The sequence below is a fragment of the Podarcis liolepis genome (genome assembly GCF_965112155.1).
Source record: "Podarcis liolepis genome assembly, chromosome: 2".
In the NCBI taxonomy this organism is placed as follows: Eukaryota; Metazoa; Chordata; class Lepidosauria; order Squamata; family Lacertidae; genus Podarcis; species Podarcis liolepis.
Window position 1 is genome coordinate 100,300,492 of NC_139555.1, and position 20,549 is coordinate 100,321,040.

The 20,549-nt window shown below is 43.8% G+C and overlaps 1 protein-coding gene across 5 annotated transcripts in view; it reads left to right on the top strand.

The window, feature by feature from the left end:
* ADAMTS9 (ADAM metallopeptidase with thrombospondin type 1 motif 9) overlaps nucleotides 1-20,549 on the top strand; it is a 154,914-nt gene that overhangs the window by 94,378 nt on the left and 39,987 nt on the right. For 4 of the 5 annotated variants that reach the window (XR_014522903.1, XM_083491026.1, XM_083491027.1 and 1 more), the window contains one exon: nucleotides 19,152-19,319. The exons of the other annotated variant lie outside the window; for it this stretch is intronic. Coding sequence is in view for 3 of the 4 variants with exons in the window: in XM_083491026.1 (XP_083347152.1) it covers nucleotides 19,152-19,319 (168 nt within the window). In the remaining variant the exon portion in view is untranslated. The remainder of the gene's footprint in view (nucleotides 1-19,151; nucleotides 19,320-20,549) is intronic. 5 annotated transcript variants of the gene reach the window in all.

A 20,549-nucleotide genomic window follows, 5' to 3' on the forward strand; every position in this document is an offset into this window, starting at 1 on the left:
TCATCAATACGTTTCGCAGAATGATTTCTTGGCTTTGATAATCATAGAGTCATGAGGCGTATTTATTTTCTGAACACAAGATCGATAGGCTCTGCTTTAGGCCTGCTGCAGTGGAACTGATCCGTTATATAATGAAGTAATATAAACATGAATTTGCATGCAAAGGCTAAGTGTTCAAAAGACCACTGCAGTGGTACCTCAGGTTACATACGCTTTAGGTTACATACGCTTCAGGTTACAGACTCCGCTAATCCAGAAATAGTGCTTCAGGTTAAGAACTTTGCTTCAGGATGAGAACAGAAATTGGGCTACGGCAGCAGGACGCCCCATTAGCTAAAGTGGTACTTCAGGCTAAGAACAATTTCAGGTTAAGTACGGATCTCCGGAACGAATTAAGTATTTAACCTGAGGTACTACTGTATACTGTATAGCCTCATGGCAGGTGCATTCAAGCTGACAGAATGCAGAACTAGTGTGGTGCCATGGTTAAAAAACTGAGGACCGGATTCAGCTAAGTAGGTGCCAGTGGCAGCCCACACAACAAGTCCTGTTGCACAATGGGACCTCTTCCTCTCTTTCTTCCCTCTCGCTCCCCCCACAATCCACTCTGGGAGTTTGTAGGAGCCCCCAGAACCTGGTGTGAGGGGAAGATAGTGGAGAGCATTCCCTCTGGCCAAAATATTTGTGCTGGCATAACAATCAGATTATCATTTTATTTTATTATTATATATTGAATTTACAGTGGTACCCCGCAAGACGAACGCCTCGCAAGACGAAAAACTCGCAAAACGAAAGGTTTTTTCGTTTTCGAGTTGCCTCACAAGACGAATTTCCCTATGGGCTTGCTTCGCAAAACGAAGCTTGCCCCGGGGACAGCGGGTCTTCTCTTTTGAAGCAAGGGGCGGCGGGGAGAAGCGATCTTCTCCCCGCAGCCCCAGGTCCGGGGACAGCGGGAAGTGCTTCCTGCTGCCCCCGGACCTCTTTTGAAGCAAGGGTTTGCGGGGAGATCGCTTCTCCCCATCGCCCCTTGCTTCAAAAGAGGTCCAGGGACAGCGGGAAGCGCTTTGCGCTGCCCCCGGACCTCTTTTGAAGCAAGGGGCTGCGGGGAGATCGCGTCTCCCGGTGCTCCGAAGCGGGGCGGGGGGCAGGAACACCTTCCCCCACCGCCCCGCTTCGGAATGGTGCTCCGAAGCGGGGCGGGGGGGTGGGAACACCTTCCCCCACCGCCCGGCTTCGGAAAGGTGCTCCGAAGCGGGGTGGGGTGGTGGGAACACCTTCCCCCCCCGCCCCGCTTCGGAACGGTGCTCCGAAGCGGGGCGGGAACACCTTCTGAAGGCTGGCGGGGGGCAAAAGTCTTTGTCCCCCCTGCCTGCCTTCCCAGGGGCTTTTAAATCGCCCCGGATAGCGGAGAAGTCCTCCGCTGTCCCGGGGCGATTTTAAAATGCCGCCCGCCAGCATTTTAAGATCGCCCGGACAGCGGAGAAGTCCTCCGCTGTCCCGGGTTTTTTTAAAATGCTGGGGGTGGGAAGAAAAGCCCTTATCCCCCCCCCCAGCCTTCAGAAGAGGTCCGGGGACAGACTGTCCCCGGACCTGGTCTGAAGGCGGTTTCCCTAGGAACGCATTAACTGATTTTCAATGCATTCCTATGGGAAACCGTGCATCGCAAGACGAAAAACCCGCAAGACGAAGAGACTTGCGGAACGAATTAATTTCGTCTTGCGAGGCACCACTGTATATACCGCCCTATACCTGGAGGGAGGTACAACGTTTAATTTCTCTCCAGACTTTGGGCTTCAGATTCTGTCTCCTCAATGAAAGCACTTACACAAACCACTGTCTCTCCTCCATTTGTGGTAATAGTACTGACCCCCCCCCCACTGGGTTGTTGCGCCGATTACTGTTCTAACATATGTGAAAGGCTGTGAACACTCAAAAATGGCGGCACAAGTCACGTCCATGTGCCCCACCCCAAACCTCTCCATCCATTTTGGCATTGAACAGGAAGGTTGGAAGAGGGCTTCTAAGTGCCTTCAGCCAGGCGTGCTTAAAAGTTTTCCTCCAATTGTCAAGAGAATCTTGTGTTATCAGACTTCTGTTTGTGTTCAGCTGAACGTGCATAGAGCTCCTTCCAGGTGAATGGAGAAAAGCTTGAGGTTGGCAGATGGGGGCATCTTCATGGCCTCTATTCATGTTGGCATTCCTATAACACTCAAAAAAGACTATGTTTGTGTTAAAAGTATTATCAGTTCATTCCAGTCAACATGGGAATGTTCACACAATCTACATTGATCCAAATGCGAAATGTTTCTGGCCTGGTTTTTTGGCAAGTGCTTTAGCAGCCAGAGTAGGCCTTTTGAGACCCAATAAGTTGAACGTAACCTATGGGCTGTATATCGTGACCCATTTGCGGGTATGAACACTGCCTGGTTTTGCTATTTACGATTAACACAAAAGCTGTCGCAGGAGGACAGACCCTCCCCAGGCCATTTCTGGCAGGCTGTGTGCAACTTGATGGGTCACAAATTGTGCATGCCCAAGATCACAGCTTGAGTAGAGGCACTTATACTAGCTCTTGTACAGTTGTACCTTGGCTCCCGAACGCCTTGGGAGTCGAACGTTCCGGCTCCCAAACGACTGAAAACCCGAAGTGAGTGTTCCAGTTTTCAAACGTCCGACGGGGCTTCTAATTGGCTGCAGAAACTTCCGGCACCCAATCAGAAGCCGCGCTTTGGAAATCAAACATTTCAGAAGTTGAACGGACTTCCGGAACGGATTCTGTTCGACTTCTGAGGTACGACTGTATTGTTGATCTTTATTCCTTTCCAAGAAAGTAAGAAATAGTAACGTAGAGATCCACAGTAGCTAACAGTGATCAGGGATGATGGGAATTGTAGTCCCAAAGCAGCTGGAGGGCCAAGTTTGGCCACCACTGCACTCCTGAATACCAGTTGCTGGAAACCACAGGCATGTAGAGTGCTTGAGGGCTTCCTGCTTGAGGGATTCCCACAGGTGTCTGGGGTGGCCACTGTGAGAACAGGATTAGATGGACCCCTGGCCTGATCAAGCAGGCTCTTCGTGTCTGTGCTTAAAGGATATAGGATGAGCAAGTTCCCACCAGCCCCATATATTTGTATCTGTTTTAACTGATCGATGGAACAGAGTATAGATCTGATCTTTGAGCAGCATTGCCAGTGAATATCTTGCAAATAACCGAGTATACCTTCCTGCATAAATTGATGGGACCGGGGCGAGGTTTCAGTTTTGATTATGGTGTTTATTATGGGGTTTTTTTTGCTTCCCTGTTATCTCTCCTGTGGGATATGAGTCGAAAGCACAGAGACTGTTGTGTCAGACATGGTAACGTTTGAAGGCTCTATACAGCTATACAGAGAGCCCTGCAAATATGCTTCATATTTCTGTTTGGGTGACTTAAAATAAGGTGTCGCTGGTAGAACTTAATCTGTAATAGAAGCAGGCAATTTTTTCTCCAGCATGTTGCTCATAAATTTGTCAATGCTGGCTGAAGACCCAGAGGGCATACCTTAAGTGGCAGGTAATTGACATACACTGCATATCATTCACAGTAGCTTGGCAGGAACCAAACTTCAACTGAGAGATAAACCGAACTGACTGAATCATGTTCTCACTTGGAAAATTGTTAACTTGAGTCAGCTCTTGGTATACTGAACATCCTTATCAGGAAGTGACTTCCTTTAAAAGCTGTTGGACTTCCTGCCAGTTAAACCATGTTTAGCATTGCCTCTTAAATCGACAGTGCTGAGCATATTCACTTGGTAACGTTCAACCAAATCAGTGGGAATTAGAGACACTTTGTACTAGAGATTAAAAGGACTAAAAACAGAAATGGAAAAAAACCTCTGGGTTTTCCCTGGGTCATCCTTCCACCCCCATTCTTTATATCTCTATTTGTACATGGCCATTTTTGATCAGTTTACATGGCCAGGTCCCATCTGCACCAGAAAGCAGCAGGGACCAAATACCATGAGCAAAAGCTCATAGTTATTTACCACAACACTTCCTCCTGAGGAACTGAAAAGTACCAACATTATCAAACCATTCCACATCATTCCCATACACAAACATTACCCCTGTAGGGCCTGATCACATAGAAGCAGTGACAAAGCTATATTTCGTAGTTATTGTTATTCTTATTTTGATGAAATTAGTCCATCGGGCATGCCTGATTTGTTTAGAACAATATGTGTTCTATGCAATATGTGTTCATGCACATAGTACTGAGTGTCACAGCTGCTTTCAGCATGCTAAATCGAACTTGTGTGTCAGCCCTTCCTTCCTGTATGCTTAGGATTATAGTCTTAACACTCAGCCAGAAAAGACAGGATGGAATTTAGTTTTATTTACTTGCTTCTTTGTTAGGAAGAACATAGGAAGCGGTCTTAGGCCCTTTAAGACCATTGGTCCTTCTAAATCATTACCGTGCACATCGGTTAGCAGCATCTCTCACACACGACTCTTTCCTAACTCTGCCTGGAGATGCTTTGGGGGGGGGGGTCTAATTTGGGACTTTCGCTCCTGCAGGAAACTGCTCTGTAGTTAAGCTGTGGTTCTCATTCGGCCTCATTACACCCAAGATGCAATGGCTGTTAGCACAGCGTTGTTGCTTTTTCCTGTTCTAGTGAGCAAAGCGGTGCCGTCTGTTTTTCTTTTGCTACATTCTTTTGCTAAGTTATTCCGCAGTCCGATTTTTACCTCCGAAAATGCACCCAAGCATACATTTCCCATCTACCACAATTTTTATTTTATTTTTTGCAAGCAAAAAACCACAATGTATACATATGGCTGCCATTTATCAAGACACATTTCACTGAGGAATTGGCTCCCAGATACAAAGTATTCCACACGACACAGCTTTAAATAATTTATTGAATGCTTAAATGAATCAGAAATTTGAAGTGAGTTCACATATTGTTTCTACCTGAGGGCCTAGGAGTGGTGCTTGATTCCCTGTGCCACTCAGGTTCCTTCCATCTCACATTATTCCTTTGTACATCTGTGGCACCAGCAAGGATTTACGAATGTCATCCTTTGTCTCTTGCCCAAGCTTAACATATCAACATTAGTCATATTCAACATTAAGCCTTTATGGACCATCAATGGACTTGGTACTTAAGTATTTCTACTCTGTGGCTCTTTTCTGATTATGACTTTGTTGGATATTGCCCTCGTTGAAAATATTTGTTTATTAACCCATTTTCCATTCAGGGAAGAGCAAGTAAATGCAATTACTGTTAACAAAAGTTCTGTACATCTAAGGTTAACTCCACCTGGGAGAGATTCGTGTTTGTCCTTAACATGCTTGAACGCCACATTTCTTTGCCCAGGCAAAGGGCCTTCTCAGTAGTGGCACCCTCCCTGTGCTACGCCCTCCCTTCAGATGTCAAGGTGATAAAGAATTACACAACTTTTAAAAGACATCTGAAGTATTGGGAGGTTTTTAACGCTTGATGTTTCTATTATGTTTTTAGATATGCTGTAAGCCACCCAGAGTGGCTGGGGAAACCCAGCCAGATGGACAGGGTATTATTATCATTATTATTATTATATAATGGATGCCTCTGTCCCTCTAATCAGCTGTGGGTGTACATCTGAATAGGTCATGTAAGTTAGGCCATACAGGCAGTGCTTTTTTTTCTTTCTTGTTAAAAGTGAGGTGCTTGTACTCATTGATAAAAGTGTGGTGGATGCCAGCACAAAATGGCCGCCATGGGCAGCAAAAAAAGAAAAGGGGGTGGGGGGGAAGAGGTGCTAGTACTCCATATTGGTGAGTACTGTCACACGCAAAAAAAACCCTCCTATGTATAGAGATAAGTTGTCCCTGGGAACCAGGACTGGAAATGAAACTCCTGCTTGTAGGCTTTTATAGACTGTGGCAGGTATCACATGCTTGGGCTTCAGTGTATTAAGAGAACATGCAGATCTAGGGCTGGGCTTGCCCATGAGTTTGCCTGAAGCAGTTGCCTCAGGTGTCAGAATCCTGTGGGGTGGCAGTCCACCCGCCGCCACCAGAGAAGTGAGAAGTGGCGTCAGCTTCCGGCAAAATCTTGTGGAACTCTTGTGATAGCTCCATGAGAGATCCACAGAGTATTGCCAGAAGCTGCAACAGGCATGTGACCCTGGTAAGTGTGGCTTTGGTGTGGGTGGCACCTCCCCGTTTCTCCTCAGGTGGCGAGACAGGACAGGCTGCCGCTGTGCAGATCCACTCTGAAGCATTGGCAAGAGAGAGAAAGAGTCCTAACGCATAGTGGAGGTTCTTGTGGCATGGGCCTGAGCAGACCCAGTGAAATAAGAATGTTAGGACTATACATTTCCAATGGTTATATGACGCCCGCAGAGGTCATAGCTATACCTACCAACAGATTTGCAATTCTTTTTCTAAACTGGCAAATACGAAGCTGTCTTTATTGAGTCGGGCCATTGCTCCATTGAGCTCTGAATTTTCTACTCTTCCTGGTAGTGGCTCTATTAGGGTCTCCAGCATTCCTAGCTTTGCAGTCCGATATCCTTCAACTGCAAATGCCAGGGGCTGGACCTAAAGATTTTAACCTGCCTCTTTTTAAAAGCCGTTTGCCCTAGTGAGCCCTACAGCTTGGTAGTTCATCCTCACTAGCAGTTTAGCAAACAGCCTCAAGTGTTTGTATGGGGACATAAATTGCCCTTTACCTTTTATATTCAGTTCCTTTCCTAATAATTCTGCGCATCATGTTTTGAATTTCTCAGTGCCGTAACCCGAGGGCCTGATCCCAGAACAGAAGCAGTTTGCAGCTGCCGTCCTTGGGCGTAGTGATGACTGCATATATGCGAGAAATACCTGAATATGCTAGGGTGCTGCAGACATGGACTGGCAAGACCTGAAGGGGCCACTCTGATGATTGCCCTCTTCCCAGGGGACCAGAAAGAGAGCAGGAACAAAATTATTTTCTAACACTACTTCATAAGCTGAAACTCCTTTACTCCCTAAGTAATTTTTTCATTCTACAATAGTGCCAGTGTCTGGAGGCATTGCTTACACATTCTTTCAACACATTGCTCTTGGTCTCTCTTCATTTTTATTTCTGCACGGGTTTCCTGCACTAAAATGCCCATGAGAATTAGGCAATTTTCTCTTTCCTTCTTCCAGAGAGCTCCTAAGTCTGCAATCTAACCCTGTTACTGGTGCCTAGTAATTTGGTGCATAACTACCCAGTTTCTCTTCTACTTCAAAATGCATTAGGGAGAGAGTCCTCAAGCGAGGAAGGCATAATTGCTGAGTGCGTTTAACTTCGATTTAGCTGAAACCTATAAAGTAAGTGCTTTACCGGTTCACTTTAAAAAAAATAAAAAAATCTTGATATCCCTTTTCCTAAGAAGATGGGCATCCTGCGGAAGTATGGGACTAGTACTTGTCAGGCCTTCATGAATCTCTGTTATAAAGATCTCCAGCTGGTTTTCCAAATGCGGACGTGTATGCAATTTTTCCAAAGGGTCTGGATGTCATCAAACATAGTGGGAAATTTGAAGTTTGCATAAGTAGCAGTGTTAGTTACGCAAATCTGGAGGAGAAGGGAGAATAGCAGATACAAATTAAGTGTGATGTTGCCTAGAAGAATGTTATTTAAGTTATTCCATTGACGCCATACAATGTCTTGACTCCTTAAAGATCCTGCTACCAGAGAATGTGAGGGGATCGCAAAGAAAACGTGGCCATGGCAACTTCTGTTTAAGGATACAAAAGGATGCCATGTTGTTTCGTTGGAAGAAATCCAAAAGCCGCAGTAGGATACTTAATAGCATGTGGCTCTACTGTGGCTTTTCTAGTTAAGGAAACATCTGTCTTCCCCCAAAGTACTGATTCTACAGGTAGTGATTTAATAACATGTTCCCTTATAGGAGCCCTATGTGGTTGATGAAATGTCTAGTCTTTGAGCTGGAATGGCTATAGCAAATTCTAAAAACCTGTCCAGATTTTTACCCCCATTAAGGATTGAATATGTACGTGTGATGGGTGGAATTCAATGTCACACTGTGTCAGACCTTGTGTCTGCACAAGCATTGCAGCTTCCCAAATGGAACAATTCCCTCTGGGGTTGCTCCCACCCCCCAATTTCAGGGAGAAGGGTAAGGAAGTGGGAGGGAGGGTTTGGTTGTTGTTCTTGTTGTTTTAGCTATTTATTTGTGCTTTTACCTTGTATTTTTATCCTGTGCACTGCCCTGAGACCTTGTGGTGAAGGGTGCTATAAAAATAAAAATAAATAGTCCCATGGTGCAAGTGGGAGCACTGTCAGGGTCCATTAAATGAATTGTGTCTTATGTCTTTAAGCGTATAGGACACTGTGATGTAGAAGTATATGTGCTCCAAGCTCATGAATTTTCACAGTACACTATTGGAAGTAGATTCTTTTTAACTGATACACTATAAATAATGCACCAGAAGCAAATTCTTCAGAAATAAATGTTGAGCCAGCTGGTATTGAGGGGAAACTACAACTAATGATCCGTCCTGTTCAGCAAACTTGCTGTCTGATTCCGGCACCCCGTGGTCCAGATTATAATAGCAGGAGGAAGAAGGTCCTGATGAATGTGTTGAATACAGATCTTAAGGCTTGTAATATTGTCCAACTCTACAATCTATTATTCTTTTACAGTGCACAATTCTCTGTTTTGTGATTAGGGCAAAGTACTTAACCTAATATGGGTAGCATCATCTCCAGAAAACAGCTACCACTTCTGTTGTTATGAACAGAATTTGGTTTATGATGTAATGTGCAATATTTGATTTATTAAAAACCAAATAAATATTTGTATGGTTTTACATGGTTTATTCTGTCCTCAGAGCACTTGATAGAATTTGGCTTGCTGATTTAGTTGGCTGGCTTCTTTTCCTCCTGATCGGGTGCCAGAACATGGAGCTGTTCCATGTCTGAGAGCACAACTAATGCAGATAAGCAAATAAGTTGCTAACAGTTGGTCCAGTTTGTTCAGGAGCAAATGGTTTCAGACAATACAGAGCTGCTTGATATTTAGCTAGACACGAAGGGGCAGCTAACACAGGTGGAGTTTTTGGTAAGCTGGACTCGTGTGGTCTAGCTGGGACATATTCACACACATCCCAATCTTGGTTTGCAGCCAGTGAAGTCAGTCCCCAGAGCAGATTTGGAAGGGGGGAAAAGGGAAGGGGACGTTCCATTGCATGAACAGAAGTTATTCCACTCATGCAATGAGTGCATTGGGCTCAGCCCTTTGTATACAGTTCCACTTGTGTTCAAAATTCAGGCCAGCTTTGCCCACGTATCTTTAAAAACCAAGGTCAAAATGCAGGTCTTCCAATCAAAATGCTTGTTAAATTATCTCTAAGGCAGCACTGTATGCAGAGCTCTTCCGTAATTTTTAAAAGTTGCTTTGTTTTATTCGGAGGGGAAAGAAGTTCACGTGAAAAGACCTTCAGAAGCTTCACTCTTAAGGGATCTAGGCATAATGTTATAAAGCTGATTTGTTAAACACCATTGTGCATTCAAACAAAATTTGTTTGAATGCAATATTAAGTCAAAACTTTTTAAAGGTGAAACTGAATTATATCAAAATCCTCTTTCCAGCGATGCAGGAGGAGGAGAGGGAAGCAATGGGAATGGGAACCAAGACTATTCTTGAGCTTGTTGGGACTCATCCAAAATCATGATTTGAATTTCTCATGAATACAACCACAGGCTTCATGTTAGGAGTAGTGCAGTTGTAGCAGAAAGATCACTTAATATCTGTCACCATAGTTAAGGTAAAGGTAAAGGGACCCCTGACCATTAGGTCCAGTCGTGGCCAACTCGGGTTGCGGCGCTCATCTTGCTTTACTGGCTGAGGGAGCCAGTGTACAGCTTCCGGGTCATGTGGCCAACATGACTGAGCTGCTTCTGGCGAACCAGAGCAGCACACGGAAACGCCGTTTACCTTCCTGTTTACCTTCCCACCTATTTATCTACTTGCACTTTGACACGCTTTCGAACTGCTAGGTTGGCAGGAGCTGGGACCAAGCAACAGAAGCTCACCCCGTCGTGGGGATTCGAACCGCCGACCTTCTGATTGGCAAGCCCTAGGCTCTGTGGTTTAACCCACAGCGCCACCTGCGTCCCTAGTTAGTCACCATAGTTAACTTGGCCTAAAATTATGTTTTCAAGGTACAGCGGTGGGGAGCCTTTTTTTGGCCTGGTGAAACAAATCTTTATTTCTCCGACCTCCTCGGACCAATTTGATAGGTGGCTGGGACAACCCGCTGATAAATTATCTGACACTACAATAACGGGAGGTGTTTGACACATTTCAAAGTGCCAAGCATAGGGCTTGAAAAGAGAAGAGCAGTGACTGGAGTAAACAAGGCTATCTAGAAATGAGTTAGAAATGCCTTTGAAAAAAATAAAATAAAAATAGGTTGCAAAAGCTAGGTGAATGTTAAAAATGTGTGTGTGGGGGGGGGAAATAGCAGACCTGAAAAATGCAGTGCTCTTTAAATTTGCAAGTCAAATATGTGAACACTCTTCCCATGTCATCAACATGAATTTAAGCACACGGAAGAACTTGAATTGGCATTTGTGTGACTGTTCCCTTGTTTTCAGAGGTTGCTAAAGAGACCCCGTGAATGGGGCCCACATGACTGGTGAATGAACGAAGTTTATCCAGGGAAATAGCAATTCATTTAGGAGCAAGCAAAAATCTGGTGTATATCAAAACTGATTTAAGTCTCACAGGGTTGTGATTCTAACCAAAAGAGCTATAGCAATATAACAAGCTGCCTTGGGAAGTTAAGGAAAAAATTAGACTAGCATAGTTCAAACATGCTTTTGAATATAAAGTACCGGTAACTTAGAACAGAATTCTGCTGCTCATGACTTCCTTCTAGCGCCCAACAACTGGGAGTGTTCCTGGATCCAGCTTATATTTTGCAGGGCAAGGAATGCGTATTTTTAATTGCCTTGACAGGACAGCTAAACTCCACCAAATTTCTGGCACGTATTATTCATGCATTGACAGCTTCACGAATTGACTACTGCACATGTTATAAATTATTTACTAAAATTAACGCCTGTCCCCCTCTCCGTAAATGGTAACTGGGAACCTGTCACACTGATGCCCCAGCTTCCAGGTTAAATTCAAGTTTCTGGTTTTTGAGCTGTGATCTCTATTTGGCTTGAGTCCAGCATCCATACCTTGTCACTTATCGCAGGGGTGAGGAACCTCTGCTCTGCAGACCAGTCTTGGACTGCCAGGCTTTTCCTGCCAAACCACACCCTCCTGCCCATCAGCTGGCATCATGGAGACATCAGCTGATGGGCAGGACGACCATGCTTAATCCGCACTTGACTGCATGCCGGCTCCCAGCAGGGAACAGAACCACACAGCCATGGCAACAGGATTTCATCTCAGCTGATGGTCAGTGATTAAATCCTGCTCAGATGCACTGTTTGAAGTAGCTCATTTGCTTCTGTTGCAAGTGGGCAGGCAGGTGGCAGAAGAGTCTCTTCCACCTTTCCCCCTCGGCCTCCTGTGTTCTTGCAGGAGGAGTGCGCAAGCTGCTTCAGACAATGCTTCTAAGAAGCAATCTAAGACATCCCCCCCATCCGTGGGGGATGCTTTCAGGAGCTTCTCAAAAGCACTCTTTGAAGCAGCCACCTCTTCTCCTTCACTTAGAGGAGGAGATGGGTGGATGCTTCAAACAGCTTTGGGAACCCAGCGTTAAGCAGCTGATGCAACAGGACAGCCATCCTGCTAAGCGCTGGGCTCTCCTGCACAACCAAACTCATCCCTTAGCTGGACCCTGTCCCCAAATCAGCTAAAGAGAAGGGAGAGTGATGCTGCTTCCTTCATCCGGGTGTTCACAAGCAACAGCAGCAAGCAAAGCTTCTCCACTTGGCTGCTTATGCTTGCAAAAGATAGCTTTTTCTCCCCTCTGTGTAAGTGGTGAGGAGGGGGGAAGCAAGTAGCTTGCCAGAAGTATGCTCTGAGCTCCCTAGTCTGCTGCACGTGAGGTTGGAAATGGACCCCTCCCAAGTAGGACCCCCCCCCAAAAAAGGGGCTGCCCCACCCACCAGCAAAATGTGATGTACTATGCGATTGACAGCCATGCTGTCCACCTTCCAAATTTGGTCCACAGTGCTTATTTGGATAAGAATCAGGCTTGTGGAGCTCCAGAAGTTTTGCCACCCCTGTTCTGTTGCAATGTTTGTTTTAGGCTGCAGCCTATATGAACTTACCTCTGAGTAAATTCCATTGTACTCAGTGTTGGATACTTCTGAGTAGGCATGTATAAGGTGATGCTGTTAAACTTGCTAAATCTTTAGGACTGGGCAGGCTAAGACTATTAATGAGTTAAAGTCCCCCCCCCCCCCAAGCCTTTCTGTGTTATCCAAAACCAGGGTAGTAATTTTGAATATAAATCCAGAGGTGATGCTGATAGTATTAACTAGCATTCTGACAGTATTTACAGTACATTGCAATCCTTACCCATTTATCATCACGGGAACCTTGTAATGGGAAAAAAGTAATGGTATTAATAATGATGGTGGTGTTGAAATTAGCACATTTTTATGAGTTGTTGCCTGAGGACTACACTGACTTGCCCCAGGCTGTAAATGAATACAGATTAAAAAAGAAATTCTTACATCCATATGTAAAATTCATCTGTCCAAAGGGCCATGCTGGCTATAACTACTCTGTCTTAATTAATTCTGATGAGAAGAAAATGACCTTGAATGAATACCTGTAGACTCAGTTCCTAACATTTTGCTGAGAGTGGCAATGAAATAGCGCAGTGGAGAAGCAGCGTGATACTCTTCACTCAACCACACAGAGCCTCCAGCATGGGAGCAGGCCCTCTGCATAAAGCAGCTGTGCAAAGAGTTGGTTCAATTTGCAAAGAGGAAATCGAATCATTCAGGCCTCTGCAGTCAGGCAATTGTGTGTGGAGAGTAATGTTTAGACCAGTCCTACCACAAAATATTTCTCTTCCACTGATCTCATAGTTCATATGACAGCTCCGATTGCATTGCTAGACCTGCAGGTTTAAAAGATTGTGAAATATTTGGAGTTCAGTTTTAATCCTAAGAAATGAAATCGTTTCGAGGGTTTGGGTTTTTGTGTGTGTTTCGCTTGCTATGTTGTAATTTTCATCACAGCTTTCCATTCCTCTCTGGGTCCTTCAGTCTTGGTCTCTCTGCTTTGTTGTATATATTGCCCATCTAAAGTTGCATATATTGTATATATTGCCCAATCCTAAATCTATGACTTAAAAAAGGAAAGCAAGTATTTCTAATTACCTAATAATAATTACTAATAACTACCAATTACCAAATACTACCATTGTTGAACCCACAAAAATCTCACAATCAAATACATATATATTAACTCGATAGAAGTAAATGTGCCTAATCTGATAAACTTAGTAACCAGAACTTGTTTAGCACAGAATTCCAAAGCTTCTGCTGTCATTATTTTTTCCATGTTCCTCTTCTTTGGAGTCATCATTTCCAGAATAGGAATATCAAAAAATCGGCATGTGCACCACTGTTGCTTTGCATCCATCATAATAATACCATATGCAAAACATACAATTACTAAAACATGCAGAGGAGTTATAGCTTTCTGCAACTCATAATGTATTTTACAATTCAGTGCACAGTGTAAATTAGGTTGTCTACTCCAATTGGACAAGTTTGTGTTGTCACTGTTCAAAAGGCACACTTTAAAACTTGAATGGGGTTGGGGGTTTTTACTTTGAATGTTTGCATTTGACTTTGAACTTAATTTGAAATTAATTGTCCATGGCAGGTGTGTTGAGTCTTAAGTGAGTTAATGATTTGTATGGCATTTTTCAGTTTATAATGTGTTGTGCAGTTGTTTTATACCCACATTAATTTTGATAGGTGAATTAGATTGTGTGGTATTGTTTTAGTATCGGCTTTGAGGCTCTATAGAGATTTGGATCTTCATTTTCTTTGCTCTAAGACAGTTGGCTGTCAGTGCTAATACATTCAGCTGACAATTGTCTTACTACTTATTTAATCCTCGCTATCGATGTTGAGAGTTTGGCCTGCTTTGTTTTCCTCCTTCAAAGTCTCTAGCACATATTCCTAGGGCAGGGGCACTTGGGGGATGTTAATTTTCCTATATACTTGTCATGGCCATTCAGAAGTTATTTCTGCAACTCATATTTCATGAGTAAGTAGAGTTGAAATTGACCTTTAATATCTATACCAACTAACTGGCATAAGGAAGAGGTCAGTGGAGTGACTTACTTGAGTTCCTCAAATGAAATTGATAGAGAACCTTTCTCTCAAGTTCACAGAGCTTAGAGCAAGGCAGTTGAGTATCAGAAAGAGATTGTAAACCCTTCAGTTCAAACAGATAGAACCAGAGATGCATTTGCTCTGTTCTTCTTTTCTGTGTATTCAAGAAGCCCAGGGTCAAAGCTTGCCTCACTATGGAATTGTTAGAGATGGAAGTTACAAACAGGACGCGTAGTTTGCAGCTGTAAAAACAGGACTTAGAGTCAGCCAGTGACATGAGAAGTTCATGAAAGAAAAATATAACATCAAGAGGAGATTGTTTGGCCTCTTTGTATGACCCATGCAAAGTCAACCACATGCTATAGCAATCCGAACTCTACAACTGCCTTTTTGTATCTGAACGTGGCTCATACATTTCTGTCAGGATGGAACTCACTGTGTATGAGTATGCCAGAATAAAAATTGTGTGGGAAGTAGGTGAAATTTCTAGTCTCTGCATAGGGAACTCAAAACATGGTTTCACCACTATGGCTCTGGCACCTGTATGTGTATGTGGTAGATCTGGTATAACTGAGTTCCTTATTATTGATGCTATTTACATTAATTTTATTATTTATTCTGTGGTTCTGTAGCTTAATAAACATAGTTGACAAGCAGAACAATGGGCCAATTGCTATGGAGTGATCCATAGGTAGGTATGAAGGCAAGATTTTGCTGGTGGCTCTTACCCTCATAATTTATTTTTTTAAAAGAAAATTGAGTTTTGCTTTTTTAATGTATGTGCTGTTTTGTTGTCTGTCTTTTTATAATTAGGAAAATAATGTTGTGTTGAAAATGGTATGAACATTTTTAAAAAATAAAAATCGGGGCCTGTCTTTAGGTTAAACAGTCAGATCAGGGTTGGGGAATTGTTTTTCTCTTTAGGGCACATCCCCATGGGGGTAATGTGTTGGGGACAGCATGCCAGCAGGTGGGTAAGGCTGGAGTCAAAATGAGCAGGACCGCCCCACAGTGATTTGCACCCTTATCCATACATTCAACCCATCCATCGGATGATTCATAATCCCTGACAGCACACCTGAAATTTGCATTGCAAAAAAAACAACCCTCCAATGCAAAGGGTCCTGGCATGGTAGAGGGATGACTTTAACCCTTTGCAAACTACTGGGGGCAGACACATCCTCCATTCTCTCCAATGGGAGTTCCCCTCTGCAATGCAAATTGTAGGAAGCAGGGGTCCAGTGCGGATGTGGACCATGGTGTGAGGAACAAGAGGGCTTTAAACCAGTGTTCAAAACTCTCATTGTCCTAGGCACATTTTGCGACAGGAAATTTCATTAGCATGAGCTCAGTATTGCGCCTAAAATTTCAGATTAAAACTGCAGAGTGGAAGGAAAGGAGGACCTTTTTCTGCCTCCCCACTTCTAGCTACTCTGAAGATTGGAGAAGAGATGCTCTTAAGAATATTAGGGGGTGGGCAGGGGGAGGACTAAACTGTGTGAAAAACGAACATATTTTAGCTGCAGTTCATTCATTTTCAGCTTTGTATTCTTGTTATTTAAAAAAAGTGTGCCTATAGACATTCCGTTGTTGCGCCCATAACCTAGGTCTAAGGTGCCATTTAGCTCCTAGCTTTCTTATCTCAGTTTTTAAACACTGCTTTAAATCTCCCCCAACCCCTGTTGTGGTCCCAAGGTGATCCCAATGGGATCCCAGCAGATAAAATTGGATGCACAAAAGCCAAGGAGGAGAGGCTAGATGGAAGTCTTCTGAGAGCCATATTTGAAGTGCAGGCCACCATGGCCTCTCCCAGTTTCCCGCCTTTGTGTTTCATGAACATTATATCAAGTAAAATATCTACAATGCGTGTTTCTGCTTCTGCAATTGTTTTGTGCAATAATCCCAGCAATAATTGCTGTTAATTCCACATATAAAGTGCAGAGCCCTATTAATATCATCCCACCAGTAGCAAATGAGCATTTAGACGGGAGCAAAGCAAGAGGAGAGCTGCTCTGCCAACCCTACAATACTTATAGCCGAAGGTCATGACATCACTTTGCCTTGCAATTTGGCAGGGCTTCTTGTGGATAGTGGGCGAGCATGTGTAGCAGAAATATATGCCAGTGAGGGGCAGTTGCCAGGTTTTTTTGTGAATGGAAATGCTTAATGTATTGGCGGTAATGGCATTGTAATTATAAGAGGTGGCTAAGGTGCAGTTAATAATGTGATAAATAGATAATCTGAAGGTTTCCTAAATCCCCAGACAAAATGATGGATTCTCCCAACTCCTGTATCCACCTCTTTCTAGCTACCTTCAATCTTTGGAGGCGGGGTGGGGGTATAGAATCAAAGAATTGTAGAGTTGGAAGGGACCCCAAGGGTCATCTAGTCCAACCCCCTGCAATGCAGGAATCTTAATGCTTGGGGGCACGCGCATAATTGCAATTTAAAGCCCTGCACAGAAGAGCCTGAGAGGCCTGTTAGATGTTAGTGGTCTGCATCCTCCTCCATCGATTCAGCTCTGAAAAGAAAACAGGAGAGTGTTACTTTCGAAAGATCACCACAGAATGTGTTTGTGCTAAAGGATTAAGCTGACATTGTGTGTGATATAACATGTAATGACTTGTTTAACATGTAATGAAGAAATCGAAATTGAATCTCTCCCTGCGTCATGCTGAGTAAGAGGCCCGTTCGGCAAGGAACTGTCATATTAAATTCTTGTTGTGCTTCCAGACCCCTTTTGATTCCTAAATCTTTTGGTGGAGACTAATCTAAAATCAAAATGGTTCAGGGGCCCACATGCCAGAAGTGGTCACATTTGTAAAAGTTCAATGAACCTGCAGAAGGAGGTTGAAATTTGTTGCTTTACTACAAAGCTTGCAGCCAACGCACCTGCTGGTTTGCTTTTTGCTTGGGCTTGTAATGTCCTGTTGTGCCCGCTTTGCCTTCTTTGGAGCTGGCTACATAAAGTGTAAAAAATACTGAACCCCTTCTGGTTAAATACACGTGTAATTAACAAGCAGCAGCAAGCCACCAACCCACACTTTAAAAGGCAGCACTAGTAACATTTTCAATATTAAATATTTGTAGTTGTCCTTCCCTCTGTTGTTACGGTCCTTAAAGGACAGGTTTCTGCAAAACAGAAGGTGAAAATTATGTGCCAAAATATGTCAGGCTAGTTATCCAACTAATTTTATTCCATGACCTGCTATTCGGGACTATTTGTACTTCCAACAAAGTTCTGTAGCTCTTTACTGTTTATATAATCCAGCACCTTTGAATTGCCACTGCAGGAGATAGATCTTTGCAGTTTCCACGATGATGTTTGCCCGCTTGTATAACAAAACAATATACTTAAGTAACACAGAATCAATTCCTTGTTTACTTTTCATTCAGTTCATACATCTCACTCTGTTAACATCTAATCTTCCTGCTTCTGACACATTTCTCCATCACTGCTGGAGGCAGCAGTGACCACTGAGGCTGCTGGCAGAAGCGTCTATCATAGTATTGCTAGCAGGTCAACTGGTACGTTTGTATGGAACTGACTGAGGCATTTCTACCCTCAACACTGTCTCCCAGCATGCATTGGGGTAAATCATGGTACAGAGGAGGAAAAGGGGGCAAACATTCTTATCCCACTGGATCAGTTGCATTCCCGATGTTTGCCATGAATTGGAAGGTAGTGGGGAGCCAGCTTAGTTAGGTAAGATTTGGAAAATCTGAGTTCCAAAGTGCAGAGGGAGCCTACACAGCAGTCACCCTCTAATGGGTGTAGAGAATGACCTGAAATGCAGTAGAAGCCGGGGAGCGAGTGTGTTGCTCCCCATTTCTGCCATGATTGACAATGTTTGGAGGAACTTGGTTAGGATTGCACTGTTAATCCTCCCTGTGTTCTGTCCAATTGCTTTTCATGTTCTTATTTGGACTTCAGGAGCTCCTCCCCACCCAACACCCCAATTCTAGCGTAATATAGAAGTGTAAGGAACTGATTCCTGTCACCCCTGATAGTGAGGGGTGGCAGATGCTTGCCCCAAATATTTTTTCCTACCCTCTCCACCACCACCGTTCCTCAGTATATTTCAGTCTTCTTTCTCATGCTATGTTTGCATTTAACATGTACAGCAAAACTCTTGCTCCCCTAATAACAATCTTTGCTTCACCAAACTTTTTTTCAGTCACTCTTTAGTCCTAGCTGCAGTTCAGTTGTGTTCCCTCATCATTGCTCCTTTGCTTATCTTAGATTATTATGTTTTTCTAAAAAATGTTGCATTTCAGAACTTTCTAGAGATTATCGAAATGCCCGTTAAGTTTGACACAAAATGTTTATATTCACAGCAGTAATTTTGGTAAAAAGACCTACAACCAGGGCTTTTTTCAGGCGGAACTCACTGGAACTCAGTTCCGGCACCTCCCAGGTAGGTGCGATTGCCATTATAAGAGAACAAGGGAGGCATTCGTGGTGAGTTCCAGGACCTCTTTTTCTAGAAAAATAGCACTGCCTACAAAAGATCTGAAAATATAGTGTGGAAGAGGCAGTTTTTTTTCTCCAAATCTCCTCAGTTGCCACTTCTCTCTCCTTCTCCTTTGCTATTCTTTGGGATAATGACCTGTGCTGTATTTATGGGAAGGTTGATAGGGAGAGACCTGGGGAGGTAGAGGTTGAGGGACAGCTATTGCTTATTATTATTGCAAAGCAGCCTCAGGGTACTCTGTTCTCTCTCGTTCTCTGAGTGGGGGACATGAAATCCACTTCCTTGCTCACTTAACCCCCAAATAGTCTTATGCTGTATTTTTCGCTAAACCATGTAGAAGGCCGTAAAACTAGCTGTATAAGATATATTTGTCTTTACCTTTACATTTCAGTGTTCTGTCTCTTGTGGACGAGGGCAGAAGTATCGAGAAGTTTATTGCTTGTCGAAGGATGGGACACATTTAGAAAACAGTCTTTGCAAACACCTGGCTAAACCGAATGTGCAAAGAAAGTGTAGAGGTGGCAGGTGCCCAAAGTGGAAAACAGGAGACTGGGGACAGGTAAGGTGTGACATCCTACTTTTTGCGCCAACAACTATGGCTGTTGATAAACATCTGGGTGTTGTGGTTGTTTTAAGGGAGGGGAATCATAGCTCAGTGGCAGGACACGTGTTTTGCTTTCAGAAGGCACCAGTTCAATTATCACCCTCTCCAAGTAACAAAACTGAGATTGACCTCTGCAAGAGGCCTTGTATAGTTGTCACCTGAAAGTACTGAGGAGTACAAGGGGGTTGATCTGGATTTTATTGGATTTTATTTTCCAGTTTATTAAAGCTGCTTCTCTCCTGGATATATGGTGTCATTGTTCAAGATGGAAGGGGCATGTAGACTTCCCTTCCCACCCTACACACACACACACACACACACACACACACACACTTAACACATGGAGGGGAGCAGGATCATGCCTGTCCTCTCTCCCCTCCCCTCTTCCCACTTCTCATATGTTCAGCATTTACGTGAAAAGTATTGTGTGTGCATAAATTTCCACGCTAATACTGAACAAGCAGAAGTTGAGAGACAAGGTCCAAGGGCATGATCCTGCTCTCCCTCCACACGTTCATCATGCAGGCATGGGATGAGAGATGTCTGCGTACCCCTGGGTTGCAAATCTTCCTTGGTTTCCCAGCAGATGGCCGCATTCAGTCCAGTCTCTCTAAATGGGACAGTCAAAGGCAGATGGATCTAACGTTGGCTGTAGGAATCCTCCACTGTGGCATGTAAATTCAAGCTTTAACCTTCCTCTGTAGCTTGACATAGAATTTTGCCTTTTTAATGTACTTTACAGTACTATACATATTTGTTAGGCTTTTCAGTAGTGGCCCCCTGTCTTCGGAACAATGGACCAATGCTGGCATTTTGTTTGCTTGGTCGTCTCCCCCCCCCCCCACCCCATCAATCACCTTTTATTTCTCCAGGCATTTTTGAGCATTAATTTTCTGCAGCCATTGAATATTTTTTTTGGGGGGGGGGGAGGAATCAGTGTTCGAAACTCCCATTGCTCTAGGCGCATTTTGCAACAGGGAATTTCATTAGCGTGAGCAGTTTCTGAGCTCTGGGTGCAGTACTGCGCTTAAGATTTCAGATTAAAACTGCAGAGTGGAAGGAAAGGGGGACTCCATCCACTCTCTGAAGACTGGAAAAGAGACCCTCTTAAAAACATTAGAGGGGTGCGCAGGGGAAGGACTAGGCCATGCGAAAAATGAACAGTTCATTCATTTTCAGCTTTGT